Below are 27,145 nucleotides of genomic sequence, written 5' to 3'. Positions count from 1 at the left end.
AATCTTTTGTTGGGGCATTTGTGGTAGTCTTAGGATGCAGATTCCCCCTGCTATAGCTAGGAGGGAGCAGGAGCAGGGTTTCTGGCCCCACCCCCACTGCTGGAAGCCGTAGGGGTATTATGAGCGCTTATCCCAGCCTCGGGTGTCTTCAGGCACTTGTGTGGACCGTCCTTGTCGAGTGGGGCTTCCTCACTAGGCTAAGGTCACTCTTTGGCACCTCAGGGGTTCTCTGAGCTCCCCCTCCCTGTCAGAAAGAGATCACCAGTGGATTCAAAGCTGCCACACCTATTCCTGGATCCACCCCTCCTGGGGAGTGCAGCTGCCCTGTGAGCGCTCACACATGCCAGGGCTGTGTTTGCCCCACCACAGAAATCTGCTGAGGTCCTTGTTCACCATCTGAAGTCCGCAGTCCGCTGTGCTTGTGGGTGAGTCTTCCTCGCTGGGACCTGAGCCATGGCTGCTCTTTGATGGCCCTGGGGCACAGTGGGCCCCCCTCCCCACTGGGAAAGTGAACGCACATGTGTTCGAAGCTGCCGTGCCTTTTACCACAGCCGCCCAGACCTGTCGCCTCTTTGGGAGCACAGCTGCACTGCCAGCTCTGGTGCACGCCTGGGAAGTGTGTGCCTCAGCGCGGAAATCTGCTGAGGCCCCTGCTTACACTCCAGTCACAGGCGGGGCTTCCTTGTTGTGACCTGGGACCGGAGCTATGGCTGCTCTTTTACAGCACAGGGGTTTGGTGGGCTCCCTCTCTGTGCAGGGAGAGTGACCACGATCACGGGCTGAGAGTTACCGCCTCCTCCTCTTACCGTCACTCCGCTGCATATCCCCACTTTCTGGGAGTTTGCAGCGGGTTGCAAATTGTTCATGTGCCTGCACCTCACTACTGAGGGAGAGCAGGGCATGCTCACCTATCTCTGGCACTTCCCGGGTGGCCAGTCCATCCACCCGCAGATGTATAGCTGTGTCTCTCAGGCATCCTTTGTGCTGTGTGGGCTTCCGCCTGTGGTCAGTGAATGTCCCTTTCATTGTAGTTCAAAATGTGGAGAGACAAAGGGAACAACTCACTCGGTCATGTTGCTGATGTCACCAAGTGGAAATTTTCTTGAGGTTGGCAGCTGACCTGTTGTCATCTACTCTGTTCCTTGGCCAACTTATCCTATCATGGGCATCCTCTTGAGGCAGCAAGTACCCTGATGTCTCATCTGTTCAGCCCGTATCCACCACTATTGTGGTCATTTGGCTTCCAAGACGTCCCTCAGCAACAGCTTTTACCTCATGTGCCTGTGAACCCACAGCAAACTTTGTGTAAATAGATGCTGGTCTGCTGAGACCACAAACTCACCAGCCTGTGGGGCTGGCCCGGACGGCAGGCTTATAAGGCCTATGCCTGCATCCTGCCCTATGTTATTTCTTTCTTGTGACGTTTGACTCCAAACACAGAGAGAAAAAGAAAAAATACAGTGACCATCTCTGGGAGGGAAAGGACCAACAAAGCCAGCAGTACTGCACCAAATTTACCAGTGTCACTAAAAAGCACAAGAAACTAGTTTCCAAAATATTTTCTCCTGCCAATCCAAATTTAGAAAGAGAGAAAGATGTTCTCACCACCTGCTTCCACCAGACCCAGCAGACAGAGATTCCAGGAGGCTGACATGGTCAGAATCTTTCCTCTTGCAAGCCTTCATCAGGTGACCCAGAATCTCCTCCTATGCCACCGTCCTAGGGAGGAAGGAGTCCTTCCAGCCAGAGAGGGCAGCTTGCCAGCCCATGGGGATCCTGCCAGCTGTGCCAAAGCTGCAGGGGAAGAGGGAGAATCCCCCCCTTTTCCCCTTCTGGTTCTCATGGCTGGTCAAAGAATTAAAACGACATGAGGCAGGTTAGCAGGAGAAAATCAAGCTAAGTTTAGCACATGTACACAGGAATTCACATAAGCAGGAAGAATTCCAAAGACAGGCAAAATGAAGTGCATATGCCTTTCTGGACTAAGGAGAGGGAGGTTGAGGTCTGAGACTTCAAAGGGGGAGAAGGAAATGTACCGGAAGATGAAAAGAGTTCACATGTGGTAAACGAATGTTTGCATTGTCCCATCGACAGACCATGGGACCCAAAAGAGATCTTTTGAAGCAGTGCCCCCAGCTAGACGTCTACCATCCCCAGAATTATCGATGGTCAGAGCTTCTTCCTAGGGCAGGCCCTATTATCTTAAATTCTTTTAGGCAATTTGGGGGAAGGGTAAATGTTCTTCCAGAGTCTTCTGACCCTTGATTGTCTTCAGCTTAAAATAGTTCACACACCAGAGTGGCATATCTTGGGCAGTCTGTCCTGAACAGTGTCAAAAGTTTGTGGTAACCCTGCATCAACAAGTCTATGGGCACCCTTATTCTAACAGCAATTGCTCACTTTGTGTCTTTGTGTCATATTTTAATAATTTTCAAGATGTTTCAAACTTTTTCATTATTATTAATTTGTTATGTGATCTATCACTGATCTTTGATGTTAGTATTGTAATTGTTTGGGATTGCCACGAACTGTGCCCATGTAAGACAGTAAACTTAATAAATGTCATGTGTTCTGACTGCTCCACCGATGAGCCATTCCCCCGTCTCTCTCCCTCTGCTCAGGCCTCCCTATTCCCTGAGACACAGCAGTATTGAAATAAGGCCGATTAGTAGCCCTATGTTGGCCTCATAGTGTTCAAGTGAAAGGAAGAGTCACATGTTTCTCATCTTCCATCAAAAGCTAGAAATGACTAAGCTTTGTGAGGAAGGCATGTCAAAAGCCTGGATTAGCCAAAAGCCAGGCGTCTTACAGCAAACAGCTAAGATCTGAACACAAAGGAAAAGTTCTGGAGGGAAATTAAAAGTGCTACTCCAATGAACACATAAAAGGTAAAAGCAAAATTCTTATTGCTGATATGGAGAAAGTGTTAGCGGTCTGGATAGAAGTGCAAACCAGCCACAACATTCCCCTAAGCCAAGGCCTAATCCAGTGCAAGGTCTTAACTCTCTTCAACTCTACGAAGGCTGAGAGAGATGACGAAGCTGCAGAAGAAAAGGTTGAAGCCAGGAGAAGTTGATTAAGGTTTAAGGAAAGAAATGGTCTCCATAACATAAAAGTACACGGTGAAGCAGCAAGTGCTGATGTAGAAGCTGCAGCAAGTTCTCCAGAAGATCTAGCTGAGATCGTTAATGAAGGTGGCCACTCTAAACAACAGATTTTCAATGCAGCTGAAACAGCCTTGTACTGGAAGAAGATGCCATCTAGGACTTTCCTAGTTAGAGAAGAAAAGTCAATGCCTGCCTTCAAATCTTCAAAACAGACTGTTTATCTTGTTACAGGCTAATCCAGGTAGTGACTTGAAGTTGAAGCCAATGCTCATTTACCATTCTGAAAACCCTAGGACTGTTAAAAATTATGCTAATTACTGTGACTGAGCTTTATAAGTGGAACAACAAAGCCTAGATGACAGCACATCTGTTCACAACATGGTTTACGGAATATTTTAGACCTTTGAGACATACTGCTCAGAAAAAAAGATTTCTCTCAAAATGTTACTGCTCTTTGACAATGCATCTGGTCACCCAAGTTCTGATGAGGATGTACAATGAGATTGACGTTGTTGTTATGCCTGCTAATGCAACATCCACTCTGCAGGATCTGGGCAGTCATTTTTATCACGGATCAAGGAGTTACTTTGACTTTCAAGTCTTAATATTTAAGAAATACAATTCATAAGCCTATAGCTGCCATAGATAGTGATTCCTCTGATGGATCTGGGCAAAGTAAATTGAGACCTTCTGGAAAGGATTCATCATGCTACATGCTATGAAGAATACTCATGAACCATGGGAAGAAGTTGAAATATAACCGTTAATACGAGTTTGGAAGAAGTTGATTTCAACCCTCAAGGATGTCTTTGAGGGGTTCAAGACTTCAGTGGAGGAAGTAACTACAGATGTAGTGAAAATAGTAAGAGAACTAGAATTAGAAGTGGAGCCTGAAGATGTGACTGAATTGCTACAATCTCATGATAAAACTTTAATGGATGAGGAGTTGCTTCTTACGAATGAGAAAATAAATGGTTTCTTGAGATGTAATCGACTCCTGGTGAAGATGCTGTGAAGATTGTGGAAATGACAACAAAGGATTTAATTATTAGAAAATCTAGTTGATAAAGCAGTGGCAGGTTTTGAGAGGATGGACTACAATTTTGAAAGAAGCTCTAGTGTGGCTAAATGCTATCAAACAGCACTGCATGCTACAGAGACATTGTTTGCGAAAGGAAGAGTCACTCCGAATGTCAAATTTCATTGTTGGCTTATTGTAAGGAAGTTCCGCAGCCACTCCAACATTCCGGAAACACCACCCTGACCAGTCAGCAGCCATCAACATCCAGCAAGACCCTCCACCAGTGAAAAGATTACAACTCACCAAAGGTTCAGGAGATAGTTAGCATTGTTTGAGCAATAAAGTATTTTTAATTAATGTATGTACTTTCTTTTTTTAGACATAATGCTTTTCACACTTAATAGACTACAGTATAGTGTAAACATAACTTGCATATGCACTGGGAAACCAAAAATTCATGTGACTCACCTTATTGTGATATTCATTCTATTCCCGTGGTCTGGAACCAAACCTGCAATATCTCCAAGGTATGCCTGTATGGTTTCAGTTCTTAGGTTTAGGTCTCTGATCCATTTTGACTTAATTTTTCTGTGTGGTGTGAGGTAGGAGTCTGACTTCATTCATTTGCATGTGGAGATCCAGTGTTACAGCACAGTGTGTTGAGAAGACTGCTGGTCCCCCTGGTGAATGTTAAGGCACTTTGTCAAAAATCAATTGGCCATCAAGAGAATGAGAAGACAAGGCATAAACTAGGAAAAAATATTTGTAAAACAAATAGGTGATAAAGGATCGTTATCCAAAATACAGAAAGTACTCTTAAAAATCAACAATAAGAAAACCAATACCCCAATTAAAAATGGGCAAAGTTCTGAACAAACAACTCATCAAAGAAGATATTCATCTGGCAAATAAGCCTATGAAAGATGCCCCACATCCTATGTCATTTGGGAATTGCAAATTAAAACAACAGTGAGATACCACTAAATACCTTTTAGAATGCAAAAACCCAATTCACTGACAACAGTAAATGTTGCTGAGGATGGGGAGCAACAGGAATGCTGGTGGGAATGCAACGTGGCACGGCCATTTTGGAAGAAGTTTTGCGGTTCTTACAAAAGTAAACATACTTTTACCATATGATTCAGCAACAAAACTCTTTGGTATTTCCCTATATGGCTTGAAAACTTATGTCCACACAAAAACCAGCACATGGATGTTACAGCAGTTTTATTCATAATTGGCAAACCTGGAAGCAACCAAGCTGTCTTTCAATAGGTGAATGGATAAATAACTGTGGTTCATCCAGACAAGAAATATTTCTCAGTGCTAAAAAGAAAAGTGCTATTGATACCGAACCTGAAGTGAGTTTGCTCACCCGTTGTGCAGCAAGCCAATCTCTGACACTGGGTGTAGTGGCAGAAAGTAGGAATTTTATTATTGCACAGTGCTGAGCAAGGAGAGAGGGCAGCTAACACTGAAATCTCAAACTTCCCAAAAAGCTAAAAGGAAGGGTTTTTATTTGGGGTTTTAGGGAGGGGAGGCGGAGCTTATGGCCTTGCTGGACGGAGCTTCCCCACCAGCCTGTGTTTGGTCTTGAGATGACTTGCAGAGAGGAGAGAGCTCATGACCTTGCTGGTCAGCAGCTTTCCCACCAGCCTGTATCTTTTTGCAGGGAGAAAAGAATCCAAGTTCTTGTCCTTGGTGATGCCTGTCTCCATGGAGGAGGGTGGATTCTGGAGCCAGGAAGCCAGGGAGTAGGCAGGGCATGAGCGTTTTGGTTTTAACCCCATATATGCTGGGTTTGATGTGGGGAAAATGGTATCAGGGTCGATGTCACTATTAAGCCATGAGAAGACATAAAACAACCTTAAATGAATATTTCTAAGTGAAAAACGCCAATTTGAAAAGGCTACATAGTGTACAGTATGATTCCAAATATATGACCTTCTGGAAACTGAAAACTGTGGAGAGAGTGAAAAGATCACTGGTTGCCAGCGGTTAGTGGGGAAGGAGAGATGAATAGGGGAAGCACAGAGGATTTTTAGGGCTTACTGTAATAGTGTGTACATGTCCTTATACATTTGTCAAAACCATGGAATGTCCAACACCAAGTGTGAGCCCTAATGTAAACCATGGACTGTAGGTGATAATGATGTGTCAGTGTAGGTTCATCAGTTATAACAGATGTGCCAATCTGCTGGGGGATGTTGATAGTGGGGGAGGCTGTGCATGTGGAGGGGTTGGGGGTGTATGAGAACTCCACCTTATTTTATTCTCAATAATAAATGGAAAGTCTATCTTTAAAAAATTAATTGGCCGTAAATATAAATTGGCCATGAATTTTTAAAAATTAACTGACCTTATTTTGGATTCTTAATTCTATTCCATTGATCTATATATGTCTATCCTTATGTCAGTGAGACACTATCTTGATTCCTGTAGCTTTGTTTAGAAATCAGAAAGTCTAAGTCCACCAACTTTGTTCTTTGTCAAAATTGTTTTGGCTACTCTGGGTCCCTTGCATCTGCATTTGAATTTTATAATCAACTTGACAATTTTTGCAAAATAGACAGTTGGGATTTTGATAGGGATTGCACTGAATCTGCAGACCAATTTGGGGAGTATTGTCATCTTGACAATATGAAGCTTTCCAGTCCATGAACATGGGATATCTTTCCAGTTATTTAGGTCTTAAATTTTTACAATGATGTGTAGGAGGTTTCAGTGTACAAGTTTTGCATTTCTTTTGTTAAATTTATTATAATTATGCTTATACATAAATTTATTCTTTTTCATGCTATGCAGGCAGAATTATTTTCTTAATTTCATTTCTGGGTATAGAAATTTCATTGCTAGTGTATAGAAATACAATTGATTTTTCCTGCAACTTTACTGAACCTGTTTATCAGTTCTAATATTTTTTGTGTGGATTTCTTAGTATTTTCTCTACATAAGATCATGTCATCTGAGGCTAGAGATAGTCTTAGTTCTTCCTTTCCAATCTGGATTCCTTTTATTTCATGTTCTCACCTAATTGCCTTGGCCAGAGCCTCCAGTAAAATGTTGGATACAAGTGGTGAGAGGACCTCCCAATGCTGTTCCTGAGCAAAGGGAAAGCTTTCAGTCTCTGACCACTGAGCAGAGCAGCTGAGGTTTTCTCGTAGATGGTCGTTGTCAGTTTGAGGGCGGTCCCTTCTTTTCCACATTTGTTGACTGTTTTTTTTTTTTTATCTCTGTTGAGAAAATAGTGTTGTTTTTGTCCTTTATTCTACTAGTCCAGCATACTATATTGATTGATTTTCACATTTGAAATCAATTTTGCATTCCTGGGACAAATACCGCTGGGTCCTTTTTATATGTTTCTGGATTCAATTTGTGGCTATTCAGTTGAGTAATTCTGCATCCATGCTGATAAGAGTAGTTGGTCTGTAGTTTTCTTGTGATGTCTTTGTTGGTTTGGTGTCAGGGTGCTCCTGGCTGTGTAGGATGAGGTGGGAAGTGTTCTCTCTTCTTCTCTTTGTATTTTTGGTGCTTTCTCTTCACTGCATCTCCATGTGTTGCTCAGTGTAACTGCCTTGCTAGCTGGGGTCCAGCACTTGGCCCAGCCATGTCCATGGAAGTTTAATTTACTGCGTTGACCACACTTGGCCACGAGTATCCATTGGATGTTGGTGGCTGTGAAAGGGGGTGTAGTGAGAGCCCCTCTCTGGGTAGATGAAAAGTCAGTGCTCTGAAACCCTGCATACCAGCTCTCAGGTGGCCGCCGGTCAGGCCTTGGGGGAGCTCCTGTTACACAACTGCCCAGGCCTCTTGGTGGAAAATGCACTTTTCTAGGTTTCTGTGAAGGCGTTTCAGAACAAGGATCTCTGCTCAGTTATGTTTAGGCCACACAGGAGTGAGGTGTGGGAGGGGTCACCCCTGCAGGAAGTGGGAGCCCATCTGAGAAGCTCCTCAAGACAATGTCAGCCAAATACCAGAAGGGAGCAAGGGGCTGGCTAAGGCAGAGTGCTCCAAGTGGCACCATCTCGCCTGGGAGTCCACCACCCTGTCATCATCCCACTGAGCCAGACAGCCTGCAGGTGCCCCTAACGTCCTATCCCACAAACCGCATAGAAACCTGACAACATGGAGAGAGTTCTGGGGGAAGAGGATGACTGTTTGGGTTTTGCTTTGCTTGGATGGATTGTCCTCACTTTGCTGTAAAGCAGTTCACACCCTGTCACACCAGCCTTTCCACTTTCAAAGGAGTGGGAAGAGCGGAAGGACAAAGAGCCCTCAGCCCCACGAATAAATAAGACTGAGGGGCTTTGTGATGGTCATGTGACAAGACACATGATGTGTCCCCATGATGAAGGGACTGGCATGGAGCAGATGTTCAGTCCAAGACGCCTCTCATGGATATCCACAGGTGGGGAACTGTGGTGAGGGTCCCCCAGGGCCCCCCAGTCTTGACAGGTGCTCCTGGGCTGGGATGGGCTGCCATTGGGATCTGAGGGGCCCTAAGGTGCCCCAAGCTGGAGGGCTGGAGGTCAGCCTCAGGGGTCTGCTTGCCTCCTTTCAGGACACTGTCTGTAGCTAGAAGCTCAGAACAGCCAGCATGAGTTTTGCCAATTCACAGACCACTCCCCAAAGCCGGGCACTCCCTTGTCAGTGGATGAGGGTAGCCTACTGTCATCCCATTGTGCCAGAGGTCAGGGACTGCCCAGGGCCTCTCAGCCACATTCAGACCCTCATCTTACCAGTGTCTTGCCTGACTCCCACAGCCCCCACATCTTCCAGGGTCGAGGGGCCTGGGTGGTGCCCAGCTGGTAGAGTCTGTGTGTTGGGATGAGGGATCAAGGAGGGTGTCTGCAGCAGTGGAAAGTGGGTGGGCTCCAGACCCCACGCCAGACCCGGACATTAACCTCCACCTGCCTCCCAAGGCCACCCTGGTGGCCTGGGCTAGTCACTTACCTGGTGGCCAAGGCATCCTCATCTGTGAATTGAGCACAGTCATAGGGCTTCCCTAGAACCTGGGAGTCTTGTCTTGACTGTGTTAGGTGTGAGCAGGGTGGGCTGAGTGAGTGTGTGATGATGAGGCAGGGCCCAGGGCTGGAGCTTGTGCCCAGGGGTGGAGGCCACCGCAGCGCACGTAGCAGTGGCAGCAATAGCAGGTGAGTCACAGCAATTCCTGCAGGGCTGCCTCAGGCAGGAGAGGAGTTGAAGGCTCCTAACTGGGGACAGGGGTATGAAGGAGGTGACTTTGGCAGGGGTGTGGTGGTGGCATATCATGTTGAGAGGTGGGGACTTGGCTTCAGGCAGAGGTGCAAGGATGACCCCCATTCCCAGCAGGGTGAGCTGATGCACCAGTCTGGGGGGGCTGGGGGTGGGGGGTGAAATTCACTGTCCCAGGCCAGGTGGCCACTTGGGCTATGACCAAGGCCACAGAGTCGCTCCTGTTCTGGGTCCTAGAGGCCTGGACCAGCTGCAGGGAGACCTCAGGTTTCCACCCTGCTGGGATCCCAGACCACTGGAGGGGTTCCTACCCTGGCTCCCTGGGGATGTCCCCTCCCCACTCTAAGGGCACCTCTAAAACACCTAGTCCCTTGCCCAGGAGGCAGGCTGAAGGGGTCCCCACGCTTCCCTGTGGCCTCCTGCCCTCCCTGCTGCCAGGCCCTGAGCCTGCCTCATCCAGCCCTGCAGCTGCCAGTGGTTCCAGGCTTGGGTCCCCAGGGCAGGGTCAGAGCAAGGACTGAAGGCTGGTCAGGACCTGTCTGGGCAACATGTCACTCCTCTCTGACTTTTATAGGTGCTGGCAGCTGGCTTGGTGCTCCTCTCAGCTGCCTACCATGGCCCGGGGGCTGCCCAGCACCGGCAGCCTAGCGTGCTTCTGCCAGAAGCTGAACCGGCTGAAGCCACTGGAGGAGCCCACCACGGAGACGTTGCCGCAGCGCCGCCTGACTACACTGCAGCTGACCCTGCTGAGTGTGGGTGGCATGGTAGGCATGGGTATCTATCTAATCACTGGCTCTATGGCCAAGGAGATGGCCAGCCCTGCGTTGCTCATGTCCTTTGGCGTGGCTGCCATGGCCTCCCTGCTGGCAACCTTATGCTACGTGGAGCTTGCAGTGCATGTGCCCTGTGCTGGAATATTCTACCTGTTCACCTACATGTCCATGGGTGAGCTGTGGGCCTTCCTCATCAGCTGGAATGTGCTCTTTCAGTGCCTAATTGGTGGCGCTGCCATGGCCCGCATCTGCAGCGCCTACCTGAATGCCATCTTTAGCCATCGCATCCAAAGCTTCACTGTCACCCACGTGGGCATCTGGCAGGTGCCCTTCCTGGCCCAGTACCCAGACTTCTTGGCTGCTGGCTTTGCACTTTTGGCCTCCTTATTCATCTCCTGTGGAGGTTGTATCTCTTCCTGGCTCAACCAGGTGATGACATCTTCTCTGCCATCAACCTGGTCATCATCCTCTTCATCATCATCCTGGGGTTTGTCCTGGCCCGCCCGCACAACTGGAGCACTGAGGAGGGTGGCTTTGCACCCTTTGGTTTCCCCAGCATCATGGCTGGTGCCGCCACCTGTTTCTATGCCTTTGAGGGTTTTGGTGTCATTGCTGCCTCCAGCAAGGAGGCCCAGACACCAAAGCGAGCTGTACCTATGGCCATCACTATCTCAGTTGGTGTAGTGGCTGGTGCCTACATCCTTGTCTGCACTGTGCTCACCCTCATGGTGCCCTGGCACAGCCTGGACCCTGACTCAGCATTCACAGATGCCTTCCACCAGCGAGGCTATAGCTGGTCAGGCTTCTTCATTTCTGCTGGCTCCATCTGCGGTAAGGTGCTCTTCCTGGCAAGGTGTGAGGGGATAGGGCAGTCGGCCCTGCCCTAAGCCTCCAGGGCACACATCTCCCGATCTGGGCCTGTGCTCCCAGTCACATCCTGGGCCCAGGAAGGTGCTAATGATTAGACTCTCCACCCAGGCTTGTGGGGAGGGACTTACTCATCACCCCTCCCAGTTGTACGTAGAATGTCAGTTATAGGCATGTGCTTCCAGATCTTTCCAGGCAGAGGGACTCAGCCCTCATCAGATTCTCCAGTGGGCCTGTCACCTAAACTGGGCTGTCCCATTCCTGGGTGGTGAGGGGGAACAATCCAGCAGTCACATACATTCAGGCTCACTCTCAAAGCCTAAACTCATGCACATTTTCCCAAGGGGCCATCCATGTCCTGGCCCCCAGCAGCAGAGCCTGTGGGCCTGTGCACTATGCTGACCAGTCTCCCACCCTCTGCCACAGCCATGACCAGTGTCCTGCTCAGAATTCTCCATTTCCTGCCACAAACAACGTATGCCATGGCCATCGACGGGCTCATCTTCCAGGTGTTTGCCCACGTGCACCCCCGGACCCAGGTGCCTATGGTGGGCATCCTGGTGTTCAGGGTACTCATGGCTTTCCTGGCACTACTGCTAGACCTCCAGGCACTTGTCCGGTTCCTGTCCATTGGTGCACTGCTGGCCTATACATTTGTGGCCACCAGAGTTATCGTGCTACGCTTCCGAAAGCCTCCTCCATCCAGTTCTCAGGACCCAGGCAGCTGTGTGGGCACAGAGCAGGCCTCAGCCCCTGAGCCCAGGCAGGTGCGACCAGCCCTGAGGCCCTACCTTGGCTTCCTGGGTGGGTGCAGGCCTGGAGCCGCTGTGACTTGGGTGCTCAGTGTCCTGGTGGTCTCAGCCACCACCCTGGACTGCGTGCTGGTCTTCAGGAACTGGGCCCTGCACCTCCCGCCCTGGGGATACACCCTGCTGCTCCTATTCAGCTCCACCATGTTTCTGCTCAGTCTCCTCGTCCTGGGGGCCCACCAGCAACAGCGTCGCCAGTACACCTTTCAGGTACTTCCTCCAGCCAGCACCCACCACGCTCAGCCCAGCCAGCTCCCTTCGCCCCTTCCTCCTCTGCTGTGGCAGTATGCACCAGGGCCGCAGGGCGGGGGAGACCAGTACCGCACACCCCTCTCTCTGCGTGGTGGGGGGACCCTTGTCTCTGGAATCTCCAGAGGCAGAGAAAGGCTCTGTGGACTCCCGAGAAATCAGGCCCTGGGCCAGCAGCCCTTCCCAGCAGCCCAGCCCAGCCCTGTCCTTGTCCCTTCAGGTTTCCCTGGTGCCCTTGACGCCCACCCTGAGCATCTTCCTCAATGTCTTCCTCATGCTGCAGATGAGCTACCTGACCTGGCTGGGCTTCTCCATCTGGCTGCTGATCGGTGAGTGGGGGCCAAGCTAGGACCCCGGGGGGCTGTAGGAGGAGGGCAAGCAGGGAAGCAGGGCTAAGACCTGCCCCTCAGCCTTGTGCCACCCTTGCAGGACTCGCGGTGTATTTTGGGTATGGCATCTGGCACAGCAAGGAGAACCAGTGGGAGCAGCCGGGGTTGATGGCCACATGCTACGTGCTGTTCCCCAGCAGCAGCTTGGAGGTGACGGTGCAGGCCGTGCAGCCCCCGAGTCAGGCACCAGCCCACGATCCTGGTCACACAGGGAAGCCCCCCAGTCCATGAGGACCACTGGGGTCCTGCCCTCCCCCACCTCTTCAGGAGGCCAGAGGGGCTGGCAGCCCCTCTATCCAAGGCAGCTCTGGTGTGCAGACCTGACCATGCCAGGCAATCCTCAGGACCTTAGCACAGGTGCTGTTTTTCAAGTCACTGGGAGTGGGCCGTGGCCAGTGCTGGTGTGGTGGACTCTGCCCAGCACCTTCCAGTTTATGACCAAGTCCAGCTACCTGGGCAGGTGGAGTAGGGTGGGCAGGGAAGAGGCCCGAGCCCCAGAGATCCACAATAATCACTGCTCAGAAAGCCACATAGCCTGTTGCCATGTCCATGTGGCCTCTTTGTGGCACTAAGTCCTTAACACCCCTGGGAACCAGACGATTGTTCAGGGAACAAATCAAAGATGCTGGGGTTCTATAAGGGGGATGTGCCAGCTCTGGGACAACCCTGAGTCAGGGACACGGCCAGGCCTGTGACCCAGGGTATGGCTCTCAGCCCAGTGTACTTTGGCCAGCTTATAAGAGAGTATTGCACACCAGGCACAGAGGGATCCAAGACAGGGCAGGGCCAGGCTCCCTCTCAGGCTCCCCACATGTCCCCTCAGGGGCACGACCAGAGAGCAGAGCCTGGACCCCAAGGAGGCCGCCTAGAAGGGGCAGTGCAGTTCCAGGATTCCCTGGGTTTCCCAGGGCTCCCAGAGAGCAGGGCATTTCCTGAGGCCTGCCCTGGAAGGAGAGGCCCCCTGACTGGGCACACGCATCTCTCAGGCTCATGCCCACATGGTGCACATGGTCCCCTGGGAGTGCACCCACGTGCAGACTGAGGCAGCAGCTGTTTCCCAGCTCAGGGCTGCCTGCAGCTTCCAGCTACCTCTCTCCCTGCCACCCCCTCAGGGCTTTGTGACAAAGGCTCAGGGTGGGACACACACAGGCAGGTTGGTGCACAAACACCTGGTCCTGCTCCAGGGACCTTCAGCCCACCTGCTGGTGGTGCGGCGCCATGCTTGGGGCTCCCCAGGCCCACCCTGCACCCGCCATGGTCTCCCCAAGGCCATGCTCCAACTACCATAGACACCTCCCCCTCCCGGTTCCTGCCTGTGAGGACCACACAGGAAGCCACTGGGTTTGGCAGCTTTACTCCTCGACTCTCTGCAGCCTCGACATCACTTTCTCTGGGCCCTAAGGACAACCAGGGACACATGACTCTGCTCCAATAACCAGGTCTCAGGGCCATGATCTCTCACCCCGGCCTGTCTGACCCGGCCTCCATGGACACTGCCCTGGTGGTGAGAGGCAGCAGGGACCCCTGGGCTTTGCTGAGGCTCCAGGCACCAGATAATTCCAGATGCTGCCCAGCCTGAGCCCCAGGCCTCCCCTCCCCAGCCTGGCCCATGTCACTCCACCAGCAAGCTGCCAGCACGGCCCTGCTCATCAGGAACCCAAGAGAAGGCAGCCGCTTGTCTCCCTGGGGTGGGTACCCAACCCTGCCCCTCCTTGAGACCCAGAGAGGGCTTGATTCCTGCAGCCCCGTCCCTCCCCTCCTGACCATAGGCCCAGGACATGGGGAAGTTCTCCAGCAGGCAGGATACAGGGCCCTTAGAGCTTGAGCAGTCTCCAGGCCTCCCCACCTGAGGCCTCCCCTCAGTGAGCAGCTGTCCTGGGGCAGGAGAGAGTCCAGTGGCTGCTCTGCCCACTCCTGGGGGGCCTGGCCCTCACAGGCCTCATCTTACTCATCCACTGACTCCATCCACTCCCAGCCTGAGTCCTGGGTCTCAGCCCTGTGTCATTGCTGAGGACACAGGGGACAAGCAAGCTGGGACCTGCCTCTGAGAAACTCCCTGCCTGCTGAGGGGGCAGGGACAGAAGGGTCCCTAAACAGACACAGGCAGTAGGGGTGGGGGAGGTGAGGCGGGCCCGGGTCTGTGGGGTCCAGAGAGTGACACTGGCTCTCCCCTGGGAACCAGGGAAGACTTCCTGCCTGGAGCCCCTCAGTCTGGATTCCCAGGGCTCAGGAAGGAGCTCCAGGCAGAGATGGAGGGCGGGGAGAGCACAGAGGGGAGGGCTGGTCCGGCCCCAGGTGGTTGCACAGCGTTGGAGGGCCAGTGAAGCCAGGCCAGGAGTGCACAGTGGGCAGTGTCACAGGGCATCACGTCCAAGCCTGGTGGCTGTGTGCACGTCTACATGAGGGTGACGAGGTGACATGAGGGGGCAGAAGGATGAGACAGGTCTGCATAGGAGATTCAAAGACATGACAATACATGCAATGCGAGAGCCTTGAGTGCATCTTGGATTGGAAAATAAAAAGATTTAGGACAATTAATGGTGCAGCTAGGGAAATTTAAACAGTAGATTTATCTGCCTAAGTTAAATTTCCTGAGTGTGATAAGAGGACAGTGGGAAGGTCCTCATTCTCAGGACAGTGTTGAGAGGGGTGAGTGTCTGGATATCTGCCAATTACTTTCCAACAGTTTCCTGTGAAATCTCTAAATATATCCAGCTCTCTCTAAAGAGGGAGAGAGAAAGTAAATCTGGAAAAATGGTTAAAATAAAAACCATGGTGAACCCAGATGGAGGCTATATGGGTTTTCATGGTACTAATCTTTGAATTTTTCCATAGAGTCTTGCAACTTTTTAGATAAAACCTTAAGGGGAAAGTAAAAAGAAAGCCCCTGTGCTGTGGAGGGAGGTGCTGGAGGCAGGGTGGAGTGGAGGAGGGGCTGGGGTGAGGGGTCCCAGCTGCAGCAGGGTGTGGGGAGAGATGGGGTGGAGACCAAAGGGCTCAGGAGGGAAGCTGGATGGAGGCTGTGCTGGGGGACCTGGAGCTGAGACCCCTCCTGCGCTGGGACCCCCTCACACACACAACAGAGCGTCCAGAGGGCCTGGCCAGGCTGTGGTCTGTCCCGGCCACCACAGGAGGACAGGTGGGGGAGGACCTGGCTGAGGAGCAGCAGGCTGGCAGTGGGGCCACACCTGAAGTCAGAGCTCCTCTCCTGCAGCTGGAAGGAGTCCTGGGGCCGGCAGTCTGGGCCCCTGGCATCCAGGTCACAATCCCAGTGGACGTGGATGCCACAGCACCGCCCTGCACACATCACATCACTGCTCCACCAGCACACAGGCCCGGGATCCTTGATTAATAACCCACATAGAATAAAAGTTGTCTGTTTCCATTATATCTGATAAGTGTGAAGACGCATCTATTTTCATTAAACCAACAAACTTAAGCAAGCTTTTATTGACTAAAGATTATTTTATAACATGTTAACTTGAGAAACATTTGGGCTAGTTTCTATTATATTTAGAAATCATTTATATGATAGAGGAGTCAGGCTGAGTCTCAGGTGACTGTGGGCTGTTCTCTCCTGGGCTGTTTACATGCTAAAGACAGGGAAACATTTACAACTTCAAAGGACAGAGAGGAAAAATGCAAGTTTGTCCCTAGGGCTTTCAGGGTAATTGGGGTTTAAACTTTTCCTTCAGTCTCAGGAATTGGGGACAGTCTAAATAAGGGTGCTCCTGGCGAGGGTCCAGGCTTTGATTCAGATGGGGAGGTGTCAGGATCAGTGACAGGGATGGTGGAACCTGAGCTGCCTGTGGAGCTGCATTTTCAGTTTTGCAGAGATTTGTGAGATGAGGACAGTTGCTCTCAGTGCCTCAGAAATTGGGTTGCAACTTTGTACATTATCCATAATTTGCTTCTTTCTATCTGTGTTCATAGATTTATTGTCTATTATTCATAGACATGAAATGACCTTGGAATCAAAGATTCTCCTCCCCATGGAACCCAAAGGGCTGGGACACAACTGGACCTTGAAAGTTAGGCTCTTCTCAGAAGTGAGGAGTCCCTCCTTCAGGAAGATCCAGTGTTAGATTCCTTCCCCACCTCATCATAAATGTTTAGAGCCCTATCATAAAAGTTTAGAAATTTGTCATAAATGTTTAAAGCCATACCATAAATGCTTGAAGCCTACCAATCAAAACCAGCGCCACCAGTGTTTCCAGGTGCCACCCTGTCCTCCCTAATGTCTTAAATTTCACCCCAAGTCCTGAATCAGGGAGATCAGTGTGAGGGCACACGCCCCTTGCCTCCCTGCAGATCCATCTCTCAGAATAAAGCTGATTTCTCCTCCGAAGTCTGATGCCATAATTAATGGCTCATTAAGCTCATCAGGCAAGAGTACTCCAATATTCTGAAGTAACAGTTGGTGACCATGAAGGGACAAGGTGTTGTCACCGCCTGCCTGAGACTTTGGAACCCCCAGCAGGATGTGTGGTCTTTTCATTGACCCTAAGCAGCCGCCTAGACAATTTTGTCTAGTGACGTGACTGATTGGATTCCTGTTTCCCCCTTTGGTGCTCCCAGTACCAAGGTGTTTTGTTTTCCCATTAGGAGAAGAAATACTTTCTGGATCAAGACATCTCTGAGCTCTGGGTGAGTAACTTTAAGAAAATGACTGTCCTTCACCTTGTCTCTCTGGTTTGATTTCCTGGAAATAGAAGTTTGGCTTTCACTCTGGGGAATCCTGGTGGGCTGATACCCAAACCTTGAGCCTGAACCACCCAAAGTAATTAGAGGCAGGATAAGAGTTGCTTCTGGATCTGGGCAACTCTTGGCGCTGGCTGTGACCTGTCCCTGGCAATCTGGTTTTGAGTAGCTCCTGGCACTGCTTCTGAGCTACTCCTGGAAAACTAGCTAGTGTTCTGGTCTGGGTTATACACAGAATTGTACTGTGTGTTAATGTTTGTCTGAATAGCATTCAGGCTAACCCGGGATAATTTAAAATTGCAGTGGCTATTTTGGGGCTTCTTTTTAAGAGCCAGGCAGTAGAGAAATTTCTTTAAAGAGTCAAGCTCACCACTTTCTGGCACCTAAAGTTTCCAGAAGCTGCAAATGTTTACAAATAACTGTAGAATCTGACCCAGCTTGCTTAGTGTCCTGAGGGTTTGGCTTAATAATCATCAGGGTGGAGGTCACAAAATACAGTTGGGCAAAAATGTGGTTGCACTCCATTTTGTGGCCAAGGGTCCTACCAAACTGCCATCAGCCTCAGAAATTACATTGGCCATTGGAAGGAAGCTGTGGTTTGACATCATTGTCAGGGCCTTGGTTTCAGGGATCCCGAAAATTTTCCCTACCTGATTCTATCTGCAGCATAAATACACTTTTGACCAGCTGTGTCTAAATTCTGAAACAATGGGAAATGCTAATTTGATTCCCATCTTTAGCCCCTTAGGCTACATTCTCCCAAAATGGGCAACTTTTAGCTATGAGCCCATGAAACACGACAAGGCGATATTTCTTTATAACACAGCCTAGCTATCGTGTTCTTTAAACTCTGGAGAAAATAGTCAGATGATGGGTCACTCAGTGACTCTGAGAAATTTGGTTTGAGTACTCACTGGTTGATTGATCCTTCTCCTCCCAGAGATGGTCACTATTTTTTCTTGTCTCTGTCATTTATGTCAATTGTCATAAAAAGGAAGGAACCATAGGGCAAGACACAGGTATCTCTATAAGCTGTTGTCTGGGCCCTCAGTAAACTTTGCTGTAGGTTAAGTATGCACATGAGGTGAAAGCTATTGCTAAGGGGCCTCTTGGAAGCCAAAAAGGGCCACAACATTGGTGGGCACAGGTCAAGCAGTTAAGAGCCATTAGGGCACTTGCCTCCGCAAGAAGACTCCTGTGATAGGAAAAGTTGGTCACAGAATGGGGTACATGATGACAGGTCTCCCACCAATCTCAAGAACACTTCTGTGTACAAGGTACTCTGTAAAACAACACACAATCCGCAACCCCAAGGTACTTCCCTCCTAGGTATTACTTTGGCTCCAAGAGACCCAAGGCTTAGCTAAAGCTATTAATGGGCTTATAAGATGAAGGTTTTTCTTTTGTCTTGTTCCATGTTTGAGAGCTTGGCTTTGTGACCTCTTTGGTCTCTGCCATCTGCAGGATGCACGTACCAGCATGCATCTTGGCGGCCAGTTGAATAGACTGGGTTTCTGAGGTGCACTCTCTTTGTCCTGCTGTATCAAATCTCAGGGGAGTTTGTCATGAGGGTCCCAGTCCATCAGGGACCTTTGTTGTCTCAACCTTCACTGCTTCTTAGTGCACTACCATCTGTGCAGTGGAAACCTTTTCTTTCTTGGACTTTTTTTTGACAGTGAACTTTCTGGATCTTGTGAGGGCTGCTTCTTTTGCATTCTCTTTTGGGGGCGCGTCTTGTGTCCATAGTTAAGCCATAAATGCTTATTGGTTTGAGTCGCTATTAAGATCCTACTCATCAATGGTCAGACAATGGATCCCTAAATTGGAAAAGCTTCTAAATTGGAAAAGTTTTTTAGAGAAGTCTCATAGACTAGTCTTAAGAATTAAACTTGGTGTCTCAGCCTCCTCTCCTGCTCTTCCAGAAGTTAGTGGAGTAAATTGGTCTAGAGCTGAATTGTGCACTTGGCAAAGGGCCTTTATTAAACACTTTGTGCAGCCTTTTTAAAGGTGTGATTCATTATCCTGAAGTTTTAGAAGATAACAACCTTTGGACTTACCTCTTAAAGTAAATATCTCCCTGATATAAAGAAGCAATTGGAAAAATGTAGCTGAAAGGGTAGGCCAACCTCTCTTATCATTCAGACTGTAATCAGTTCTTTGGGGAACTGGAAACAACCATCTTTGCCTTGCAAATCCCTGCAGGGCCAGAGGTGTGGCTCTGGAAGGCCGTTCAAAGTTTGCTTGTCCTTCTCCAGTCCCAAAGCCTCCCCTGTTCCTCTCAAGATGCTCATAGATATTGGGACATTGGAGACAGATAAACAAAATATGCCCAAGAAACTCCATCTTGGAGAAAATGTGAATGGTTTTTCTGTGCCTTTGTGATGTAGCTGGACAGGCTGATCAACCTATAATGTCATTTAAGTTACAACCCAATTTCTGAGGAATTAAGAGCAACTGTGCTTAAAAAAATCCTTGCAAGACTGGAAATTCAGGTCTAGAGGCAGTTCAGAGTCCACCCATTTCCCTTATCTCAAAGAACATGCAAACTTTCCAAGAAATATCTAGCCTACCAGCAATTCTTAAGACTGAAGAAAAAAAGGGTAAAGGCAAGAAAAATGGCCGTAAGAGCACCCTCACCAAAAATCTAGCATCTTGAGTGTCCTCTCCACAAATATTAGTAAAAAACCTAAAACAAAACGTGGAATCATAACTAGGGAGCCTTTTATTACTGTACCTGATTCACGGCAGTAATTTTAAAACAATAACTGTGGTGTCGATGAAAATAATCCATAACCAATCTATAAATGAAAATTTGGGAGAGTTTATTCTGAGCTGAAATCTGAGGACCATGGCCCAGGGCCTTTCTTCCCTAAGGAAGAAAGGGCACCGAAGAAGTGAGGTATACAGAGTGGTTATATACCCCCCAAACAGGCTGTTTCACATATGATTGAAATGTCCCTCCCACAATAGTCACAAGATTGACCTGTCAGCACAACGCTTGATGGACACAGGTCTGCTGTCTCGGAGGGTGTAGCAGGAGGTAAGTCTATTGTCTCGAGCTGGGTGGTCACAGATGAGTGCAGCAATCAGTTCCTAGACTAAGGAAAGATGCTTAATCCTTAGGGGAATGCCAACGTTGGGAGGGGGAGGGAAGTTGCACCTTTATCTCAAGGGCCTTTGTTCTTGCCATAGGGAATATCTAAAGCAGATATACAATGCATGCTCAACGGCCACGGTCAGGCCCTTTTGGAAAGACAAGGTCAGACCAAATTAGGTTTACAACAAATGGCTTCCTCATATTCTCCAATATATCCTATTACTTGCCATTTTTATTTGTCAGTGTGATGCGATGTCAGTGAGCCGAGGAGTCGAAAGAAAGATTTCTTGTACTCTCAAGATCTGGCGGTAGTGCTCTTTTATTTAGAGAATAGTGTGGAAGAGCATGGGGACAGGACCCATGGGCAGGAGGAGGTGCTGCCCCCGCTTCTGCTGCCAACGTGGGTGGAGAGTAAGGCTAAATTTAAGGCATAGGTATGTGAGCCATCTCTTTACAAGACAAAGGAAAGAACATGGAAAAAAGTTAAAATGGTATCAGTGCAGGTGGGGTCTGGCCATTGGGTGGTCCCACATCTTTTAGATAAGAATCAAATCAGATTAAGTAAAGGCCAGAAGCCACCACCCTAAATCAGTTACATGAGGTTGCCAGAAAGTAACCAACTTAAGTTCTTGCCTTCCCCATTAAAAGTTTCCAGAGACAAGGCCATCCCTCTTCCCCCTGGCACAGAGAGGGAGACATCTCCACAGATGGAGGTTCCCCCCACAAATGCAAATGCCTCCCAACAAAGAGCAAGCAAATTCCACCCCTTGGAGCCTGCTTCTCATCTGTAGTTTTAAAATTAACCAGCCTAAAATCCTCATCAAGTGGAGTCTCGATGTGGCACGTTTATATATGTGTTTATGTGACATCTTACCTCTGGGTGGTCTAGTTTCTAAAGAGCTCTACTCAACTGGATTAACATAAGTATTTGCATAAATTACTTCTAAATGTAATAGCAACTAACCCAAATGTCTTTCAAGTTAACATGATAAAAATTAATCTTTGGTAAATGAAAGCTTATTTAAGATTGTTGGTGGGGCAAGCCCCATGGCCGAGTGGTTAAGTTCACTCGCTCCACTTCAGTGGCTCACGTTGTTGCTGGTTCGGATCCTGGGCATGGACATGGCACTGCTCATTAGGCCACATTGAGGCAGCGTCCCACATGCCACCACTAGAAGGACCCACAACTAACATACACAACTATGTACTGGGGGTATTTGGGAAGAAAAAGCAGGAAAAAAAAAAAGAAGATTGGCAACAGTTGTTAGCTCAGGTGCCAATCTTTAAGAAAAAAAGATTGTTGCTTTGATTAAAATGGATGTGTCCTCATAGATTGGAAGAATAAACATAGTTAAAATGGCCATACTACCTAAAGCAATCTACAGATTCAACGCCATCCCCATCAGAATCCCAATGACATTCTTTACAGAAATAGAACAGAGAATCCTAAAATTCATATGGGGCAAGAAAAGACCCTGAATTGCTAAAGCAATCCTGAGAAAGAAGAACAAAGCTGGAGGCATCACAATCCCTGACTTCAAACATACTACAAAGCCGTAGTGATCAAAATAGCATGGTACTGGTACAAAAACAGGTGCATAGATCAATGGAATAGAACTGAAAGCCCAGAAATAAAACCACACATCTATGGACAGCTAATCTTCAACAAAGGAGCTGAGGGCATACAATGGAGAAAAGAAAGTCTTTTCAACAAGTGGTGCTGGGAAAACTGGAAAGCCACATGCAAAAGAGTGAAAATTGACCATTCTTTTTCACCATTCACAAAAATAAACTCAAAATGGATCAAAGACCTAAAGATTAGGCCTGAAACAATAAGTATTCTAGAAGAGAATATAGGCAGTACACTCTTCGACATCAGTTTCAAAAGAATCTTTTCGGACATCATAACTCCTGAGACGAGGGAAACAATAGAAAGAATAAACAAATGGGACTTCATCAGACTAAAGAGCTTCTTCAAGAAAGGGGAAAACAGGATTGAAACAAAAAACAACCCACTAACTGGGAAAAAATATTTGCAAGTCATATATCTGACAAATGCTTAATATCCATAATATATAAAGAACTCTCGCAAGTCAACAACAAAACATCAAAAACCCAATCAAAAAATGGGCTGGAGACATGAACAGACATTTCTCCAAAGAAGGTATACTGATGGCCAATAGGCACATGAAAAGATGCTCATCATCGCTGATCATCAGGGAAATGCAAATCAAAACTACACTAAGATATCGCCTTACACCTGTTAGAATGGCAAAAATAACCAAAACAAAAAGTAACAAATGTTGGAGAGGTTGTGGAGAAAAAGGAACCCTCATACACTGTTGGTGGGAATGCAAACTGGTGCAGCCACTATGGAAAACAATATGGAGATTTCTCAAAAAATTAAAACTAGAAATACCTTACGACCCAGCCATCCCACTTCTGGGTATCTATCCCAAGAACTTGAAATCAGCAATTCCAAAAGTCCCATGCGCCCCAATGTTCACTGTAGTATTATTTACAATAGCCAAGATGTGGAAGCAACCTAAATGCCCATCCACTGATGATTGGATAAAGAAGATGTGGTATATATATATACAATGGAATACTACTCAGCCATAAAAAAGACAAAATCGTCCCATTCGCAAAAACAAGGATGGACCTTGAGGGTATTATGTTGAGTGAAATAAGCCAGACAGAGAAAGACGAACTCTGCATGACTCCACTCATAGGTGGAAGTTAACATATAGACAAAGAGAACTCATCAGTGGTTACTAGAGGAAAGGGGGGATGAGGCGGGGCACAAAGGGTGAAGTGGTGCACCTACAACAGGACTAACAATAATGTACAACTGAAATTTCACAAGGTTGTAAACTATCATAATCTTAATAAAAAGTTAAAAAAAATGGACGTGTCCTCAATGTTATCAACATTGGATAATATGGAGACATGCAGGCTTTATTTTATGTTTGTTGGTCAAATAAGCTGATATTATAGCTATTATAAAACTGGTTAGCAAAAATAATAACTTAAAATGATGGCTAATTTTGCCTAATGTCTCATAAAGTTTTGTAGGCAATCTAAGGAATTATTGGGATTGAGTAAACTAAACAGATGAGAAAGATAAAAGTGTTGGGTGAGCTTTTTAACAATAATTATGTGTTATGGCATGAGTATTTAAGACAACTTCCAAAATTTCTCTGGTAACTTGAAACTTTAACATTTCTCTAGGTGAAATTAAATGAGGAAAATCCCATTGAAGGGGCCGGCCCAGTGGTGCAGTGGTTCAGTTTGCACATTCTGCTTTGGTGGCCCACGGTTCAGCAGTTCAGATCCTGGGTGCAGACATGGCATCTCTTGGCAAGCCATGCTGTGGTAGGCGTCATACATATAAAGGAGAGGAAGATGGGCACGGATTTTAGCTCAGGGCCAGTCTTCCTCAAAAAAAAAAAACTCATTGAATATTTGGGTCATTTTCAAATAAAATAAAATACTGAAACATTATTGCTGAACATGGATAAATTTATCTACTTTTGACTTCTCATTACAGAGAAACTAAAAGATGTTTTGGCCTATTAGTAAACATGTCATATTTTATAAAAATTGTATTATTAAGTAGCATGTATCTAGAAATTGTAAAAACTGTTTATTAACTTGCCAAGCCACAGAATGCTAATGTAAAAAAGCAGTTCATAATAAGTTACTCTTTAGTTTACATGAAAAATGAACATCCATAAGGGCAAAATTTTCAGTTAATATATGTAATTAAAGCTACTAAAAACTAATAAGGAAAACACCGTTGTGCTCAAGGAAAGTAAGATGTATGTTTTCATTAAAGAAGCTACAAGGAGTGGAAATGTTTTTGTTTGTTTTGTTAAGAAAAATTTGTCCTAAAATAGTAGAAAGGAAGAAAGAAGCCATGGGGCAAATTCTGAATGTGAAATAGGAGGTTATAGGAGGTTTGTGGACGAGGAACCATAAGGAAAGAATTTTGTGTCCTAACACTTAGGGAAGAAAACCTACTATAAAAATTCTTTCAGGCTCTGAATATCAGCTTTTCATTTGGCCAATGGTTGACCACAGAGCTACTGAAGAAATTTAAAAAGCTTTAAAATATCTGCTTAGTTTTCAGCCAGAACAAATGGTAAATATTTCTGGCAGTATTAAATAACCTCAATTTTTCTAATTTAGATTCCCCTGGGCTGTTTAAGGGAATGACGTAGCAGTTTACCAGGAAAACCCTCAGAGTCTCATCATCTCTGGAGTTGCCCATCAGGACCCTCCTATGAGAGTGGATGTGAGGGCGTCAGTAAGGCCACTAACCTGGTGGCCTCCTGTGTATGGCTGTGTGGTCTTTCCTTTTAGGTCCCTCTTGCAGGTTTAATTTTCCATTAGTTTTTTGCCACAAAACCTTCAATGAAACTATTTCAGGATTTGCTTTGGAGTGCACCTGTTAAGTGATCTTATCTAATTAGAATATTCCCTCTACTGGCCATTGTGATCTTAAATCATCCTTAGTAATTTTGGTCCATTGAGATAGAAATTTGCAAGAGAAGGGACCTTAGTTCTTAAACAAAACCAGCCAGAGTTCCTCAGGGAGAAACTTCTTGGGAAGCTTTAGAAAGTTAAAGTCCCAAGTGAAAGAGAAGCTCACAGACAGGAATGACAGTATTGTAACCGAAAGTTCGGTCTCTGAACCCGATGACAATCCAAATAACGAGAACAGAGTCTTGAGTGGAAGAGCAAAGTTTTTTACTATGCCAGGCACAGGGAGCAAAGCAAGGGCTCATGTCTCAAAAATTGCTAGCTCCCCGATGAGGAACGGGTAGGGATTTTTATTTGGGGTTTTGGGTAGGGGATGGGGCCCATGTAGCTTGTGCAGGTCGGTGTTTGTCCACCAGCCTGCGTTTGGCCTTGAGAGGCTGCTTGCAGCAAGGCGGTGGGGTGGGGGGGTGAGATAGGAGGATGGCAGGTGGGCGTCCTTCGCCGTTGTCTCTCATCTTACTGTGTGAGGCGGGTTGGAGCGCCGGGAGTCGAGGAGTTGAGGTCTGGGAAGCCTCCGCTCCTTGATATTCTTGAGACAGTGGCTTTCCTGGCAAACTTCAAGGACACATGATTAGCTAAACTTTAGTGTGCCTCCAACACCAGGCCAACTGGGCTTTTAACAATTTGTAACTCCCATTTAGTTGTAAAGCTCAAAGAGTCAAAGTTTAAAGAAACAGGTATTTACATGTGAGTGGAGCTAGAGAAGCAGGAAAGGGGGTGGTGAGTTTTAGTTTTAACCCCATATACGCTGGGTTCAATGTGGGGGAACTGATATCGGGGCTGATGTTAAGAGCCTGTAACAGTATAGGTATCCCTCAATTCAGTGAGAGTGCTCATAGAGCAAAGTAAAACCCTGCGGAGGGAATCCAGTCCTTGGCAATGGCCGCCACACTGGACTGAGACAATCATCTCCTGGGCACTCATCCCCATCCCCAAAAAGAGGCTCTGACCTTGACCCACTGGAGGGAGGTCACAACCTGAGAGGACCCACAATCACCAGAGTCAGTGGTCCATGGAAACAGTGAACCCCAGGCGGCTCTGCAGGTACCATACCTGGTTCCAGGGGAGGGTGGTCCACAAAGATGAGATCACTTCAGGTCCCACTTTCTGACATCATGTGTGTTAACCTATAAATACAGAGCTAAAAGGAGAAGCAGAGAGGCATTTATTTGGGGATCAGAGAATTGTGATTCAGGGAGCACAGATTCAGGTAGAAACCAAAATAATGTCCAGCTAGGGAGTAAAAGCCAGGGGTTTTTAAAGGCACAGAAGGGAGGTTTGCATTACAAAGAATGTTAATTGGGGTTGGTGGCAAAATTTACTCTTGGCTAAAAATAATTGATTACTAAGGCTAGCTAGAGGGGGCCAAAAGTCCATCACTGTGAGGGGCTGCAGGTTCTTGCAGGTTACTCAATTCAGAAGTTCATGTTCTGCTGGATGAGGACATGCATGAGACCCATTTCCTTCATGGCTTCCCAGCTCCATTTTAAAGCCCTTAGACATGAGTGACTGTCTCACATTCCACAGCCTCAATCAGGTAACGCACAAGAGGTCAGCTTGGGAGAAGCACTGGTCTCCCCACTTCTTACTCTGCTCCTCTGTTGACCAGGCTCCATCTCTCTCTGGCACCCAGCCCTTCCTGCCCCTGGAGCTCTTTCTTGGCAACAGTTTGGTGCTTTATCTTTGATTTTGATAACAACTTTATTCACATACATAATACTCACCAACTGAAAATGTACACTTCAGTGGTTTTCACTAAATCCACAGAATTGTGCAACCATCACCACTATCTAATTCAGAACAGTTTCATCACCCCAAAAGGAAACTCTGTCCCCATTAGCAGTCACTTCCCATTCCCCTCTCCCCAATCCCCTGGCCACCTACTAATCTACTCCTTGTCTGTATGAATTTGACTATTCTGGACATTGCATATCAATGACATCAGACAATATGTGCTCTTTTATAACTGGCTTCTTTCACTTAGCATGATGTTCTCAAGATTCATCCATATTATGTCATGACTTAATTCATTCTTATGTACAAATAATATTCCATTGTCTGGATATTTCACATTTTATTTCTCCATCAGGAGTTGGTGGACATTTGAATTGCCTTACTTTGGGGCTCCTATGAGTAATGCTGCTATGAAAATTCATGTGCAAATTTTTGTGTGGACACATGTTTTCATGTCTTGGGTACATACCTGGGGCAGAATGGCTGGATCATACAGTAACTTCATGTTTCATATTTTAAGTAACTGCCCAGTGGTTTTTCAAATCAGCTTCTCCATCTTACAATTCCCACCAGCAGTGTGTGAGGGTTCCAGTCACTCCACATCATCTTCAGCATTTCTTCTTATCTGACTTTTTGACT

The 27,145-nt window shown here is 47.4% G+C and overlaps 1 protein-coding gene across 3 annotated transcripts in view; it reads left to right on the top strand.

The window, feature by feature from the left end:
- The window catches only part of LOC100054057 (cationic amino acid transporter 4), a 54,494-nt gene that overhangs the window by 5,641 nt on the left and 21,708 nt on the right, over nucleotides 1-27,145 (top strand). Inside the window, exons 2-4 of one of the 3 annotated variants that reach the window (XM_023646744.2) lie at nucleotides 9,917-10,106; nucleotides 12,261-12,369; nucleotides 17,035-17,076. In XM_023646744.2, coding sequence (XP_023502512.2) covers nucleotides 9,917-10,106; nucleotides 12,261-12,369; nucleotides 17,035-17,076 — 341 coding nt within the window. The remainder of the gene's footprint in view (nucleotides 1-9,916; nucleotides 10,107-12,260; nucleotides 12,370-17,034; nucleotides 17,077-27,145) is intronic. The other 2 variants (XM_070276075.1, XM_070276076.1) reach the window with 2 other exon arrangements.

This window comes from Equus caballus, chromosome 8 (genome assembly GCF_041296265.1).
Source record: "Equus caballus isolate H_3958 breed thoroughbred chromosome 8, TB-T2T, whole genome shotgun sequence".
Taxonomy (NCBI): Eukaryota; Metazoa; Chordata; class Mammalia; order Perissodactyla; family Equidae; genus Equus; species Equus caballus.
The sequence above is the reverse complement of the archived record's forward strand: the minus strand, read 5'-3'. Positions and strand labels throughout refer to the sequence as shown.